The 18,104-nt window shown below is 31.6% G+C and overlaps 1 protein-coding gene across 1 annotated transcript in view; it reads right to left on the minus strand.

Moving 5' to 3' along the window:
* Positions 1 to 5,722: 5,722 nt before the first annotated feature.
* LOC131068859 (probable pectate lyase 18) overlaps positions 5,723 to 18,104 on the minus strand; it is a 65,849-nt gene continuing 53,467 nt past the window's right edge. The window contains exons 5-9 of the mRNA XM_059217702.1: positions 7,877 to 7,931; positions 6,565 to 7,195; positions 6,261 to 6,364; positions 6,012 to 6,150; positions 5,723 to 5,929 (exon numbers count right to left, since the gene is read on the minus strand). Of these exons, the coding sequence (XP_059073685.1) occupies positions 5,723 to 5,929; positions 6,012 to 6,150; positions 6,261 to 6,364; positions 6,565 to 7,195; positions 7,877 to 7,931 (1,136 nt within the window). The remainder of the gene's footprint in view (positions 5,930 to 6,011; positions 6,151 to 6,260; positions 6,365 to 6,564; positions 7,196 to 7,876; positions 7,932 to 18,104) is intronic.

Raw genomic sequence — 18,104 nt, forward strand, 5'->3', positions numbered from 1 at the left:
TTGGCAATGTCTAGCTTAATGTAAAACATAGCATACATTAGATAGTGAACTAAACTTGTGTAAGCAACATGAATTCTATACTTCATCATTAAAGCTAAAGACAAATACATTGTTTAACTAATAACATAGTCCCCACCAAAAGACGCATATTTACTAGTATATATTTTTTCATACTTAAATATTCTAACATAAATTCGCATTCTTAGCCTATTTGATCCAAAGCCTTCTATTTGCTCTCCTTTTTCAATACCTAAGATGCACTTAGCAACCCCACAGTTTTTATGTGGAATTTTAGTGAACAATGATATATTATATTTCTAGTCATCCATTTATTGTCACCAAATATCAACATATAATTTATACATAAAATGGTGACAAGAAATTGATTATCATACAGTTAAAATATATAAAATGATATGGTTTGTATCAAGTATATATTCAGACTTCAACAGGAATCAAACTTTTGACACCACATTTTTTGAGATTGTTTGAGACCGTATAGATATTTCTTCAATTTATAAACCAATGAATCCTTACCTTTTACCACATAGCGCTTGTTATTGTGAGTTTTTCATTTCCTTATATTAGGGGGTATTTATTTTTCTTACAGATATTATTTAAGTTTGTTTAGGTTTATTACGAGTGGTTAATATGAAGGCATATGGCAAAATATATAAGCTAGATGTGTCACTCTCTCCCACAAATGGGTAATTGAGTCACACACCCTCTTTTACCTTATTGTTCCGCCTCTTATAACCACTAATTTGTTCTTACTTGAGTAGGTTATGGGGTACTTGGCTTTCTCACTATCTTTTATCTTAATGTGCCACCTCTCATAACTTCTTCTCTATCTACACTTCGGAATCTATGCAATATGTTTAAATGGCATTTATCAAGTAGGTAAAACTTTCCATCTTTTATGGTTCTTAGAAGTTAATGCAACTATTGGATATATATGTTGTTATTTTCTATGTATACAACACTCTTTTCTCACCTTCACTAATTGGTGATAGCTCAATGAGAGTATCAAGAGTATTCTCAAATTATATTGCATTATCTCTATTGTTCTTTCATTTTATATTTTATATTTTATCTCTACTCTAAAATTTTGATCTTTGATCATCTATTGAATGGAGTTGCATGTGATATATAATTGACATAAAATCCTAACCTAATTTGCACTTTTGGAAGAATTTAACATGGTATCAAAGCTGCAGGGGAGGAGGACAAAGATGACCCAAATGGTGGGTAGGATGTCATGGGTTCCTTCACGATCCTACTGCCGTCCCGTTTCCCCTTTCCCTGCTCTATGCCTTGGCAAAGTGGTTGGTGGTTTTAGACCGCAGAGGGTGTTGTGAGGGTTTAGGGGCAATGGTGTTTGCCCACCATGCTTTGCTTGTCGTCGGCCATAAATTATTTTGTCATTTGGTGGACATTGGTGATGATGGCTCCCTGCGGTGTTTTTGAGGTTTTGGCTTCTAATGTTTTGGGCCTTAGGATTTTTTTTCATGGTGCTGCTCTTTTTTCTTACAAGGAGGAGATGTTCGTTTTAAAACTTTGGCTCAAGGCCCTGAGGGCGGGAGTGTTTTCTGCTCCCTCAATCTTTGTTGAAGATTTGTTGAGGGGTTGTTCTCTTTAGCCCAGTCATACTTTCATTTGCAAATTCTACTGGTACGCCCTCTCTATGTAGCCTAGGTTTCTCTCCATCTTACCTTATTGAGGTGGCCCTTCCTTATTCAGAGGTGAATAAGGACAGTGCTGGAGATAACTTCTCTCCTATAGAGGTAGAGTTGAGTGCTGCCATGGAGATTGGGTGGTTCTAGCGGATGGCTGGTGTTGTCCTCTTTCTAGACTGCTGAGGTTCTAAATGAGATCTTTCTCCTGGATCTTTCGATTATGGGGGCCTGCCAAAACCCTTTGTCCCAGCTAAGAAAAATGGGTTTTTTCTTAAGTTTTTGGACTTTGTTCTGCAATTGGAAGTTGTTCTTCTTGTTGGGTTCGCCCTAGTGGTTATGAGTGCTACTACTAAACCCATCTTTTCAGGTTGTGGGAACCTGGTCTTTCTTGAGGCAAGTGATTTTATGGTTGATGGATCCATGCTTTCAAGCTCTCTTTTGTCTTCTCCTATAGAGGTGGAGTTTTCAGTGTTGCTTGTTTGATTGGATGTTGTTATTTTAAGGCCTCTGTTTCAATCCAAGGTGGTTGAGGGAGCCTCTTCAAAACCCTTTCTTGCATTTTTGGGAACCATTTCAAAACCAAGGTCTAATGTTAAGGAAGCCTTTGAAAATCCCCTTGTTTCTTTTCAGCATGGTTTGTCTTTTATGTTTAATCTTGTCTGGCTGGAAGCTGATAGTTTTCAAGGGCCTAGTTTAGGTAGTGGTTGTTTATGGTTATGGCCTAGGCTAGTTTTTTTTTGTGTCTGGAGTCTTTATCTCAGGTTAAGGGAGTTGTGAATATCCTTGTTGTTTACCTAAGGGTGCTTGTTAACCCTCATCACTATTTCTTAAGGTTAAGGTTGTAGCCTTTTCGGTGTGGCAATTTTTTTTTGTCTTGATCATATCTTAAGTGTCTGGTTGGCTCTTCTGCCTATGGCAGTACTGGTGTTCGGTTGGCTTTTGTCAACTCAGCTGTGTTAGGGCTGCTAGTTTTCATGGTTTGATTTCTAGGGGAGTGTTGTTCTGTGGGTTCCAGATCCTGGTAAAATTTGAGGGTTTCGGGTCACTTCAAACCTTCTTGTAAGGGGTTTCAGGTCCTCTAAAATCCTGTTTTTCCGTAATCAAAAACATGGTATCAAAGCTTGGTGTCTAGTATAGTTCATTTTATTATATGCTTTTTTGAGAGATTCTAGACTAATAGGTAGCTATATTTTTTACAAAATCTATTATTCTATTCTCCTACATCCATGGACGACTTAGAGAATCTGCACAATTTAAAGGAAAACTAAGCATCTATATACTATAGTTTGCATATTTATGTTCCTATGAGATTTGGTTGATTGTAGCATTTTGGTAATATTGGAAGTTTTTTCAGCATTTCCAAAGCATCCAAAAGGTCTGAGAAAGTCATAATTGACTTTTATTTCACCAAAATCAAAGATTAGGGGACAAAGTTACAAATCAAAGTTTAAAATTTGAAATCTTTTATGGAACTATTTTTTAATTTTGTATTAGAAACTCATCTTCCTCTCAATGGAAAGAAAAATAAAATATCTAGGTTTTATTCCCACACTAAAAAAAATCTATCTAGTATATTTGCATATATGTCACAAATTTTGTATAAATTACATAAAAAGTAGATATATTTGTTAGATGAGTTGTTCTCGTATGACAAATTTACCATTTTAAGAAAAATGCATAATTTTTTTCTTGAGCGTTAGAATTTGGCAAAATAATACATGAAAGAAAGTTGTAAACAATAACTTTCCATCCATATGACTATTGGCTCCTTGGTGTTGGCTGTTTCCCTGAGCCTATGCTAGGGTCCTACTATGATGCTCCCTCCTCTAATCTTTGACTACGTAGGGACTTTATTTCTAGTCCTATTGTGGCTAATGTCACTATGTGTGTGAGTGTCCTTGATGTCCTTCCTTCCAACTCTCCTCTAGATGTTGTGCATGTCTTTAATGTCCCTCCAACCACCTCTCCTCTAGATGGTGTTATTCCCCCTACTTCCTCTCTCTCTTTCTTGGTGGAGGAATTTAGGTGCCCTTCAACTATCCCCTTTTGATGCTATCATTGCTAAAGATTAAGTTGGTCTCCACGCTTTTGTCAGGTAGATCTTTAGAGGATGGCTCTCTACACTAACTATACTCGGTGTTTGAAGCCTCTTCCTCTGGTCCTACAATGCCTTGTTCCTTCTATCCCTATTCAATGGGTGGATAAGGCTTCTTATAGGTTGCAGGTTACTCTCATTGGTAAGTTATTGAGGCCAAGACCTAACATAGAGACTATACGTTAATGGGTTTCTATTCATTGGTCTATTGTTGTTCATGTGGTAATGGGTCTTTCACATGGTTGTCTATAATTTTTATAAATTATTTGGAGGATAGTAAGAGGGTTCTTCTAGGAGGTCCTTGGTTCTCTGACAAGGTGTTCCTAAATTTGAAAAGATGGGTTGTTGGGTTTGATCCTTCTATGTTCAATTCACTTCCTATATGGATCAAGCTCCTAGAATTCCCTTTGGAGTACTGGGATGACTATATTTTTCATGGCAATACTAAAGCTTTTGGTTAGCTCAGTTTGGTGGATGAGATCACTAAATCTATATCAAGATATTGCTCTGCTAGATTTTGTGTTTGTGTTGAGGAGGGTTTTAGGTTGCCTAACTCCATAAAGCTATCTTCTAGATTGAGAGTTTGAGATTAATATTTTCTTTTTGATCACTCGCATTTGTGTCATTTCCACTATATAGGAATTTTCTCTATGAATTTCATCAATTCTCATAAGATCAATCCCTATAATGCAGTTTAGAAGTTAGAGAATGTTGTTCCTAAACTAGCTAGTTTGGTGTAGGTTTCTTCTTCTTCCTCCAAGGATCTTAAATATTTTTATTGCCCCTCTATGGTGCAAGGCCCTTTGTTGTCTCCTACTATTGGGTTCTCTTTGATAGGCATCATTAGGAAAAACATTGACATTTTTGCCTTTGTCTTGGGTTCATCTTGTAAGGGTAAGAGAAATCTTGTTGTGGATAATGGGAGACATTCTTTGCAAAATTCTATTCCTTCTTCTGAACCTACTCCTCTCATGAGGTCATGAATTGAGTTTGGATTCAAATGTCTGGGACTTTCCCATCTCCTTAAGGCTGCTTGTAGCCTTGTTCCCCTTATGTCCCTTCTTTGCCTTCCTAGTTTGCATTTTTATAGTCTTTAGCTTTTCTTTTTTGGGCAACATGTGTTGGATTTATACCTTCTCAATTTTGTTGGTTTTCTCACTCCTTATGAGATCCCTCTGTGTTGCTTGGTAGGTTTATATGTAAAGGTTTGGGCCCTCTCCTACTTTGTCTAATCAAAACAATCAATGAGTAGTAGAGAATATAGTAAAATCAAAGAGAAAAAGTCTACATAATAATAGACAAGGTGCAAGATTACAAGTTAGATATGTGTAGTGTAAAATCAATCTACAATCACATAATAAACCTAAGATCAATTAAGATTTTGTATACAATTTTTGACATTGACTGTTTCCAAATTATATATTTTTTGATATGAAAGTGAGCAGAATCTATAGTGCACCAATATTATCTTAATCATTAAGTATATTAATAAAATATCCATACCCTTATACATTTAATTTCCTAAAATAACATCAATTTACACAATTTATTTTTGACATTGACTGTTGCGTCATACGCAATTACACCGGGTGTGCTCATAGTTTCAAGAAACATTCGCATAAATTAGTTTTTTGAATTACTGGTATGAACATAAATTCAACTATTTCCTATCTATATATTGCAGTTCTTGTGAGATTTACCTAAGAAATGCTTTTAAGTGACAATCAAGATAATATAAACAAACATTGGCTTGACGTTCTACCACTACGCTTCAAATTTCAGAAAAATATTATTCAATATTTTCCATATATTCATCTTTAGTGAAAGATGACAGAAGAGTCTCGGCAAACAAAACTAAAATAACTAAGAAGCCTCATTCTGTGTGCTCATGCTTGCAAAGTAACAGAATTGAGGGATTCCTCAGAATTTGTCTATAATGCACGCATTTGGTCTAACAGCTGGAACCTTTTCTGTAGGTGAGAACACCCGAACTTGCAATGATAGAGCCCACAATAGAGGAAGGTCTTGCTGCCATACTAGAAGCTTTGGCATAGCTTGAGGATGCTTTAGCCCCTGATGCTGTGAAGAATGCCCCATTTAACATAAGATCTCCCACTGATCTCCAGTTGCCTTCTGTTGAATCTTGGTGCTTTCTAACCTGCACATTACCCATACTATAACTATACTACAACCATTGAATACCAAAGATATAAGAGACATGAGTTGTACAGGTCTTTTACCTCCTTGCGGAATCGATAATCAGGAGCAAGGAATCTGTTACCTTGGCTGTTAATGGTGGGGTTTGCACTTTCCCCGATTGCATACATTTCCCAGTGGGTGTAATCATTGTTCACCACATGAAAGTATCCATGTCGACATCTACATCATAACGTTAATATCTTAAAGACTTGAGCAAATAAACTTCAGCAAGATGTATATTCGTGGTCTTTGTGCAAGGAATACAGTTTGTTACAAAATTCTATTCACACCTGGGCATACGTTGAAAAAGCCCTTCTCCAAAATGGTTGAAAACAACTGTTACTTGCATTTTGACGTCCTTGGTGTAGGCGTCGCTGTGTCCCAAGAGCATCACCTGTAAAAAACCAATAAATATTGGACTTGAGAAATAGCATTCTATCGACAATTTAATAAATACTCACATTTTTTTCGTTCAAGTCTAGTAATAGGCTTTTACTACCCTACCCTAAAATCCCCACATAAAAATTACAATTGTGAAACCTAATTTCAAAGAAAAGTATATTTATGCTAGACCAAACAAGCAGTTTTGAGCACCTTGTCATGGTGAGTGAAAAAGCTGTTTGAAATGGTTATGGCAGTGGAACCCATGATGGCGTCGATCAAACCATCTGCACAACTTGACAATGAGCAGTGGTCAACCCAAATTGCGCTTGATCCAAAGATGGAAATCCCATCTCCATCACTCTTGGTTCTAAACCCATAATGGGTCGGGGAGCTCCTAACATTTGTATTTCCCGCAGGTTTACAGTCGTGGATATGGACTCCATGAATGATAATATTGGTCACATACTGAATTGTAATGCAAGCTCCATTTGCTATATGAACATTGGCACCTCTACCATCAATAGTCTTATAACTGTTCATGATAAGCTCCTCCTTGAGCTGAATAACCATATCTCTTTGGAAAATAATCCAGAGAGGTTCGGTTTGAATAACAGCGTGCCGCAGAGTGCCAGGTCGAGGATTGACCGGGTCATCGTCATTTGGATCTGTAACTATATAAAATCTGCCATTCTTACCTCCAATGGCGTTTTTGCCAAATCCGATGGCACAATCAGCCAGTCTCTTTCGGTTGTTAATCCAGTTCGGATCACAACGCCAACAGTCATCGATGGGGTTCCCCGTTTCGCACGAGCTCAGCTTTCTTTTCGAATTATTTAAACTCCTGCACAATAGTTCTTGAAGTAAATAATCTCAACTGTCTGTAATATATGCTAGCTATAAAAAAATGCTAGAACTTTCAAATTCTCTATATTGAACTGACTTAAATATCTTTTCTGTAGTGAATTTTCCTTCATTGAATCTGTCTCAACGACGACAATTGTTAACTATCCAATGGCATGATGATATGGGTGATAGAAATTTGTTCTATAACTGCTGCATACCAACTACAGTTACAAGAATAGTATTATAGAAATTACAGTGAAGAAAACGTCGAGGAACAGCATAAGAATAAATAGAACATTTATAAGAAACCTTGTCATTTAGGATTTCATACTAAGAAACCTTGTCATTTAGGATTTCATACTAATGTACTAAATTCAATAAGATATTGGATTTCATTTCTATACTACCATAAATAAATTCTCTAAAATGTCTAAATCATCTGCGAGGCGAGATGGTTACCTTTCTACCATTTGAACTACAAGCTCCGGCTTCTCAACATGCTATGGCCTTAGTCATATTGAAGGGGGTTCTTATTGATTCCACCATTACTAACTTGAAGAAAAAGAAAGCAAGAAGAAGAAACCTGCAATGGTTGTATTACATGCTATGGCTTTGGGCTCTCTTATATACAAAATCATCATGTGCAAAATCTGTAGCGAAGGGGGAATGTTGTATGCACGTTATCTCAGTGCGATTATTCCGACGTTTTTCTGAATTGAGAGTTTTCTCCAAATCTATTTGAAAAACATAGATATAGAAACTTTCATGGATGTGGTCGACGCGGCAAAGGTGATATGGCCCACAAGTATATAAAATTCATTAAATGTGTGACGCCGCAAAGGTTATTTGTCTTACGAATAGTTAGGAGTACTTTTGCACTCACATGGTTCCCGTGCTCTTCATTTTTTTTATCGTGGAAAAAATTAGAATTTCAAAGAATCTAACATATCGAAATTTAATAGATTGAAAATGTATATTTGTAGGATAAACTTCTTTATGTTAAGGCAATAAAACATATATCATCATGAGACTAATGGTGGGATGATGTCATACAGACATGATATGACACACGCAGCTTAATAGTGAGAAGGTTTTGTAAGAAGTATGAATGCTGTACTAATTGTTATTTATTTTGATCTAATAAGATAATTCATTTTTAGAACTTCTAATTGTGTAGATCTTACTTATAAAAAAGCGCTGTGAATAATAGAAGGCTTTCTAATACTTATGTTTTTTTACTATTAGATGGAGTAATTAATTATATGAGATTTATTTTTTTATCAAATAAAATTCATTTAAATAGCATCAACAAAAGTCCAAATAGTTCTATGTAATTGGATTTGTAAACCATTTTTAGAAGTAGACATCTCACTTTCCATGCCACATAAAATAAAAAAAAGTTGAACATGAGTCCTTATATCATAAATTCTATCAAAATTTTCTACCACCTCTTATTATTAGAGTATTTTTACACTACATGACTTGTTATTAAATTATAAATACAAAAATAATAACTTATAAAAATGCCTCTTATATGTACTCACATTGAAAATATATTAAATATTTGGTAAATTTGTTTATCTTACATGAAACAAACCCAACTACAAGTGAAATTGCTTTGAATATATCAATCTGCATTCACATGAGTTAGTAATGTGTCAATTTTGATATTTTTTAATGTTTTGAGACAATAATAATTTCAAACTATAAGGACCTCCATATTATTAAAATAATCATATAGCATAAAATACACATTATTCTAAAACATTTAAAATAACATGTTCAAATATATTAGAATGGAAACAAGATGTCTAAGTACAAAAGCCATTGACAAGCCATATCATAAGGAAATAATTTCCTTTACATAACATCAAATGATCAATTACAAAGAGTACAAAAATAAAGGTAACCCTAACAAGAACTCTCGACACACTATCTCCAACAAGCACACATTGGGTGAGAGCATGATCAAAGAGCTTATCTATCCAACCACAAATCTTTACACTCCCCTCAAACTCTTCTTGGCATGAAGAATACTTGGCCCAACACAAAGATGTCAAGAAATCTTAAACAAGTTGGAGTGATGGAATCTATGTAGCAAGATATACTCTCTCTCTCTCTCTCTCTCTCTCTCTCTCTCTCTCTCTCTCTCTCTCTCTCTCTCTCTCTCTCTCTCTCTCTCTCTCTCTCTCTCTCTCTCTCTCTCTCTCTCTCTCTCTCTCTCTATGTTTGTGTGTGTGTGTGTGCATGCACGCGCACGTGCACGCTAATATAACAATATTATGATATGGCAAAGAGTATGAGTTTTGAATGATCAAAAGTAGTAGCATGGTATAATATTTAAATTTCATAAAATATGTTTTTGCCAATGCATCTTTTTAAGTCATTTGATAGATATATAGATTGTGATACTCAATCCTTCTATGGTTCTCCATGTTTACCACCATCCATTTACACAAACAAGAATTGAATGCACAAGTATACAAAGTAGTCATAGGAAAATAGAAGCATCTAACAAGTATTATCTTCTTGATAATAAAATTCAACATAAAAACTGATTTCAAACACATTAGTACATAACAATACCAATAACAATATTTCTCTAAACATGATCGTGAGAGTATAAAACTCATACAGACACATGTATAAGAGTACAAAAGAAAAGGTAACTATCAATCTATCTAATTAACCTGATATCATGCAAGACATATTAAATGCAAATTAATTCTTAAATCTTCTAAATGATATACTTAACAACTAATTCATGAGTTATTATATGATCTATAAATTCACTAACATTATATCATTAACATGTTATAAATTTAAAAGAAATGATTATCATAAATAACTTAGTTCCATTCATTAAATCTAATTGGTTCAAATATTTTGATAATAGAAGATATTTTCTATCTTAGAATAAAATTTCTACCTTAGATTTGATTAGAATATTCAATATCATATTCATCCAATCACTCCTTTGATTAAAAGGTGTTATCATGATCAAACAATCACAATATGAGATCAAATCCATTTAATATTTATATATATATAGTCATAAACTTTAGAGATGGTTAACCATTTAATGGTAAGTAACTACCATCTAGTCAAGAAACTATATGAACATGTCAACATGAGATTAATATGAAATTCCACCATTATCCTTAACATTTAAAAAAACAAACTATGATATTATCATTAGAGATTTCACTAAGTCAGAGTTCAATATTCAACAATTACAAAATAAAAACAAAATTTATTATTTCTATATGGTAGGGTATAAGGGCTTACATCTTACCCTTGACCCAAGAGTCCACTTCTCTCATTACTATCCTTATCATCCTATTTTATATATTAGTCTTATGATTTTAAAAAGTCTTTCTATTTTTTAATCTAAACAAAGTATTGTAGAGGTATTCAAATAATAACTTATTCAGCTTAAGATATAGAGAAAGAATATATTCAAGTTTAATATTGTTGACTAATGAATTTATTTCTATATGTTTAATGTTATAACTTAATAAAGTTTAAGCTTTAATAACATCTCTACACCTCTTACTTAAATTCTCTTAATAACTACTTGCATTTTTATATTGATATATGCTACTCTATGTATTTATTAATATATAAATAAATATCTATTTTATTGATCTACTACTAATCTAATTAGAGTGTGAGTTAATGTATTCAATTACAATTTATTAATAGCTAAATTGTAATACAAAAATATCATTCTAAATTACTTGCAAAGAATTATTACAAAGGAAAAGTATTTATGAAATTCAAACCTTATAAATCCAAATTTTTAAACTATCCAAAATAAGCAATAAACTTTTACATTGTTAGACAATATAGGATAACTTGTTACTGCTACAAGGACTTGATTTTTGTCTTGAGCAAAGATACATTATTAATAAAGGAAGATTTCACAAAGTGACATAAATAGAAGGTCGTATCCAAGGAAATCTAGATAGTTCTTTTGAATGAAAATAAAAGAAATAGTGGTTATTATTCTTAATAGAATGCATATATTATGCACGTTAATCAAACATAGACACTAAGGGAATGGTAATCAATAGACACAAATTCCAAATTAATTACCCTTTATAACTTCTCCAAACATCATAGAAACTGATAAGATAAGATAAGATAACAGGACATCAACACAAAATAATACTAGATTTATGTAGAAACTTAAAGGGAAAACCATGGTGAGAAAAGCTACTTGGATCTAATATACAAATCTAGCCTCATAAACTAAATAATAAACATACAATATTTTGTATGCATCAACCCATAGGATACACCAATCCCCGAGTCTAAGAAGTGAACACCAACTATGATGATGAGGCACCAACCTTAAATAAAATAATAGTACATGAATGATATGCTATGCAGACCTTCAAGGATGAACCTTTAGCGTCACCTTGATCTAATAAACTTTGGACAACCCTCTAAAAGTGCATGAGACCTTCAATTTATTTCTCCCACATAACCTAAAATTTAGTACACAACTTACATAACTTTTATGGTTATTAGTTCTACTAGCTAGAATTACTCTTGAAATGAATCCAATTACACTTATGCATCCCTACGTTATATATAATCACAACTCATCTTATAACTTATTTACAACATTCACACATTTGCCACATGCATACTTTAGACCAAACATGTAATAGGCTTAAACAAAGATCCAACATGTTACTCCAAGAGCTAGATGATCCTATGATTTACTAAAAAAAATTAGTTGGTCCTAGTACACTTTCACATGCTTCCTATAGTTGGTTCATAGTGCAATAATTTGACCCATTCATCAAAAAATTCATAATATATTGTGAAGTGATCTCTATGAGCATAATGTTGACCCTAACTTTTCATGTTATTGAAGTCCACCTTTGAAACTTGAATAGATTTGTCTTTGTGTGTAGCCTTATTTATCTTCCAAAGTAAAAGCCTCAAAATATAGCTACGGTAGAATGTGGTATAAAATATTGTGCTAGTGGATATAGTTTTTGATGAATGGAATTCATATACACATCACAAATACTTCCAAATCCTTCAACAATAAAAAATTGATTAAGATGATACTAGTGACATACTATATTGAATGATGTATTTAACATAACTTGACTCTATTTATCTAGACCAATAATTATTTGATATGACATAATATTAATTAAAATTATTGTAACTTTTGGAAACTGGATATTGAGAGTAACACAATGATAATTTATATACATCCTTAACTACCTCCTTTGACATTAATGACAATATAAATTTCAACAATCTCCCCCTTTGTCATTGGTGCCAAACATGAAAATGCTACTAATAAAATACTCCTCGTAATGGAAATTAGGGGCTCCTCTTGTGTAGAAAATTTGCTTCCATTGTAATTGGACTTTCATTCTGCTCAAGTTTGGCTTTGTGCTCTTGATAATTTTGACTTCCTTTCTTTGGAATCTCTCTCTCTCTCTCTCTCTCTCTCTCTCTCTCTCTCTCTCTCTCTCTCTCTCTCTCTCTCTCTCTCTCTCTCTCTCTCTCTCTCTCTCTCTCTCTCTCTCTCTCTCTCTCTTGTGCTCTTGATTATTAAAATGAAAAGTTACGTGTAATGAAGAGTCATAAAAAATGAATGGATGATCACGTTAGAGAAAGATAGGTCAAAGTGAAAATAATTAGAGTTTTATTCATTATGTATGATGTGTCATGAAGAAAATTAGGTATAATAAAGATATTATATATATTAATTTAAATTTATTAAGTTGATTAATGTTGATTTTTTCTAATTTTACATCATATCAATTTAATTATATGAATGGTTAAATAATATGTGCCTTCATTCTATGTTTTTGATTTGGATGATTAGTTCAATCTGAAATATGCATTTAATCAAACTAAGTATTGAACTTTTTAAGAATAATAAAGGCACATGATACTATTGGAACCCTTTTGAATATTAATTCAATTTTTAATTCTATTGAATTGTGTGACACACACACACAACTTAATAGTGACAAGCTATGTAAGAAGTATGAAGAGAGAACTAGTTGTTATTTCTTTTGATCTAATAAGATCACTCATTTCTAGAACTTATGAATTGTGTACATAATTTATTTATAAAAAGGAGTTGTGAATAATAGAAGGCTTTCTAATACTTATGTTTTTTCACTATTAGATGGACTAATTTATGATATCATCATGCGACTAATGGTGGGATGATGTCATACAGACGTGATATATATATAGATATTTTTCTATGGTGAAAGGAGTTCCTAATTTATGAATAGTGTGTATTAGATGATCTAAATATGAAGTTAAGTTACGTGGTGTTTAAGGAAATAGTAAGGGCTATGGTATATAAAATAGATACTAGTAAAAAATTATTAAAATGAAAATTTATACGTAATGAAGAGTCATAAAAAATGAATGGATGATTACGTTAGAGAAAGATAGGTCGAAGTGAAAATAATTGGAGCTTTATTTGCTATGTGTGACGTCACGAGGATAATTAGGTATAATACTGACATTTATATATTAATTTAAGGTTATTAAGTTTACAAAGATTGATTATTTCTAATTCTACATCATTATCAATTTAATAATATGAACTTTTAAATAATATGTTCAATCACTATGTTTTTAGTTTGGATGGCTAGCTCAACCTGAAATATATATTTAATCAAACCAAATATTCAACTTTTTAAATTAATAAAGACATATGGTACTATTAGAACGTTTTTGTGCATTAATTCAAATTTTAATTCTATTGAATTGTATGACACACAACTTAATAGTGAGAAGGCATTGTAAGAAGTATGAAAGGTGAACTAATTCTTATTTATTTTGATCTAATAAGATCATTCATTTCTAGAACTTCTAATTTTGTAGATCTTACTTATAAAAAGCAGCTACGAATAATAGAAGGCTTTCTAATACTTATGTTTTTTTACTATTAGATGGAGTAATTAATTATATGAGATTTATTTTTTTATCAAACAAAAATAATCTAAATAGCATCAACAAAAGCTGAAATAGTTCTATGTGATTGGATTTTTAAACCATTTCTAGAAGTAGACATCTCACTTTCCATGCCACATAAAATAATATTAAAGTTGATCATGAGTCCTTATATCATAAATTCTATCAAAATTTTCTACCACCTCTTATTATTAGAGTATTTTTACACTAGATTACTTGTTCTTAAATTATAAATACAAAAATGTCCAAGGGGTTGAGCTTAACTGGTTAAAACATTGGGTTCTCACTGTGGAGACCCAAGTTCAACTCCCAATAGGGACATCTGAAGTGGAATTCTAAGTTTTGACTCTTGGCCTTCCATAGGATGGGGAAGGTCTTGGGGTCAATCTAATCAAACATAATAATAATAATAATAATTCAAAGATATGTAATGGGGATGGGGGACCCTACTGTGTCCCCACTAGTTCACAGCTCTAGTCAAAAGCTATTCAGGCTTCAGCCAATTACCGATCAAAAAAAAAAAAATTATAAATACAAAAATAATAAATTATAAAAATGCCTCTTATATGTACTCACATTGAAAATATATTAAATATTTGGTAAATTTGTTTATCTTACATGAAACAAACCCAACTACAAGTGAAATTGCTTTGAATATATCAATGTGCATTCACATGAGTTAGTAATGTGTCAATTTTGATATTTTTTAATGTTTTGAGACAATAATAATTTCAAACTATAAGGACCTCCATATTATTAAAATAATCATATAGCATAAAATACACATTATTCTAAAACATTTAAAATAACATGTTCAAATATATAAGAATAGAAACATGATGGCTAAGTACAAAAGCCATTGACAAGCCATATCATAAGGAAACAATTTCCTTTACATAACATCAAAAGGTCAATTACAAAGAGTACAAAAATAAAGGTTAAGTACTAAAACCATTAACAAGCCATATCATAAGGAAACAATTTCCTTTACATAACATCAAAAGGTCAATTACAAAGAGTACAAAAATAAAGGTAACCCTAACAAGAACTCTCGACACACTATCTCCAACAAGCACATATTGGGTGAGAGTATCATCGACAAACTTATCTGCATAACCACAAATATTTACACTCCCCTCAAACTCTTCTTGGCATGAAGAATACCTGGCCCAACACAAAGATGTCGAGAAATCTTAAACAAGTAGGAGTGATGGAATCTATGTAGCAAGATATACTCTCTCTCTCTCTCTCTCTCTCTCTCTCTCTCTCTGTGTGTGTGTGTGTGTGTGCATACGCACATGCACGCTAATATAACAATATTATGATATGGAAAAGAGAATGAGTTCTGGATGATCAAAATTAGTAGCATGGTCTAATATTAAAATTTGATAAAACATGTTTTTCCCAATGAATCTTTTTAAGTCATTTGTTGATAGATATATAGAGGGTGATACTCAATCCTTGTATGGTTCTCCATGTTAAGCACCATCCATTTACACAAACAAGAATTGAAAGCACAAGTATACAACGTAGTCATAGGAAAATAGAAGCATCTAACAAGTATTATCTTCTTGATAATAAAATTCGGCATAAAAATTGATTTCAAATTGATCTTGAGAGTATAAAACTCATACAGACACATTTATAAGAGTACAAAAGAAAAGGTAACTATCAATCTATATAATTAACCTGATATCATGCAAGACATATTAAATGCTAATTCATTCTTAAATCTTCTAAATGATATACTTAACAACTAATTCATGAGTTATTATATGATGCATAAATTCACTAACATTATATCATTAACATGTTATAAATTGATAAGTAATGATTATCATAAATAACTTAGTTCCATTGATTAAATATAATTGGTTCAAATATTTTGATAATAGAAGATATTTTCTATATTAGAATAAACTTTCTACCTTAGATTTGATTATAATATTCAACATCGTATTCATCCAATCACTCATTTGATTAAAAGGTGTTATTATGATCAAACAATCACAATATGAGATCAAATCGATTTAATATTTATATATATATAATCATAAACTTTAGAGATGGTTAACCATTTAATGGTAAGTAACTATCATCTAGTCAAGAAACTATATGAGCATGTCAACATGAGATTCATATGAAATTCCACCTTTATCCTTAACATTTAAAAAAACAAACTATGATATTATCATTAGAGTTTTCACTAAGTCAGAGTTCAATATTCAACAATCACAAAATAAAAACAAAATTTATTATTTCTATATGGTAAGTGATAAGTGCTTACATCTTACCCTTGAACCTAGAGTCCATTTCTCTCATTAATATCCTTATTATCCTATTTTATATATTAGTCGTGTGATTTTAAAAAGTCTTTTTATTTTTTAATCTAAACAAAGTATTGTAGATGCATTCAAATAATAACTTATTCATCTTAAGATATACAGAAAGAATATATTCAAGTTTAATATTGTTGACTAATGAATTTATTTCTATACGTTTAATGTTATAACTTAATAAATTTTAAGCTTAAATAACATCTCGACACCTCTTATTTAAATTCTCTTAATAACTACTTGCATTCTTATATTGATATATGCTACTCTATGCATTTATTAATACATAAATAAATATCTATTTTATTGATCTACTACTAATCTAATTATAAATAAATGGTAATAATCAATGGATGTATTTAGTCAAGCTAAGCATTACTAGCTATACTCTTGGGTTGACCTAAGTTGATCCATGAGTAATAATATGCTAATGATTATAATTAAAGTGTTAGTTAATGTATTCAATTACAATTCATTAATAGCTAAATTTAAATAGAAAAATATCATTCCAAATTACTTACAAAGAATTATTACAAAGGAAAAGTATTTATGAAATTCAAACCTTATAAATCCAAATTGTTAAACTATCCAAAATAATGATTGGACTTTTACATTGTTAGACAATATAGGATAACTTGTTACTGCTACAAGGACTTGCTTTTTGTCTTGAACAAAGATACATTATGAATAAAGGAAGATTGCACAAAGTGACATAAATAGAAGGTCGTATCCAAGGAAATCTAGATAGTTCTTTTGAATGAAAAGAAAAGAAATAGTGGTTATTGTTCTTAATAGAATTCATATATTATGTGCGTTAATTGTAATGCCCCACCAGGAACCCTAAAAGAAAACAACACAACTAGGCAATTAAGGGTGAAATAATTTTTTTTTGTTAAAGACTAAGTGCACTAACTAAAACCATTGCACGTTTAATAACACAGTGGAAGTCTACCATATGTTTTCCTAAGGGTAACCAACGAAGATTAATTGTGTAGATTATATTAACACCACAATTAATCCATTTAATTAGATAAATTGGAAACTTAAGTTTAAAACTACACATACATCCAAATTTCATAATAGAGAAATAAAAGTATTCCAATGTATCCAATTTCCATTAACCATTTAAACATAAGATCAAAGCAATAACATTCATTTCATTGACATAATATTACAATCTTCACAAATACATGGCTTCCAAAAATGCCACCGACTATAAGGTTACAATATCAAGGTTACATAAAAGTCTTATACAGTGACTGTAATGCCCCGTCAGGAACCCTAAAGGAAAACATCATAATCTATGCAACTAAGGGTGAAATAATATATATATATATATATATATATATATATATATTTATATATATATATATATATATATATATATATATTTATATATATATATATATATATATATTTATTTATTTATTAAGTGAATGAATTAAACCTTAGAACATCTAATAACATAGTGGAAGTCTAACACCTGAATTTCCTAAGGGTTACCAACGAATATTACTTTGTAAATTAAATATTTAAGATAAAATTTCCACAATGAAAGAATTCAAAATACTTCAAGCAATCATATATTATATACAA

The sequence above is a fragment of the Cryptomeria japonica genome, chromosome 3 (assembly GCF_030272615.1).
Source record: "Cryptomeria japonica chromosome 3, Sugi_1.0, whole genome shotgun sequence".
Taxonomy (NCBI): Eukaryota; Viridiplantae; Streptophyta; class Pinopsida; order Cupressales; family Cupressaceae; genus Cryptomeria; species Cryptomeria japonica.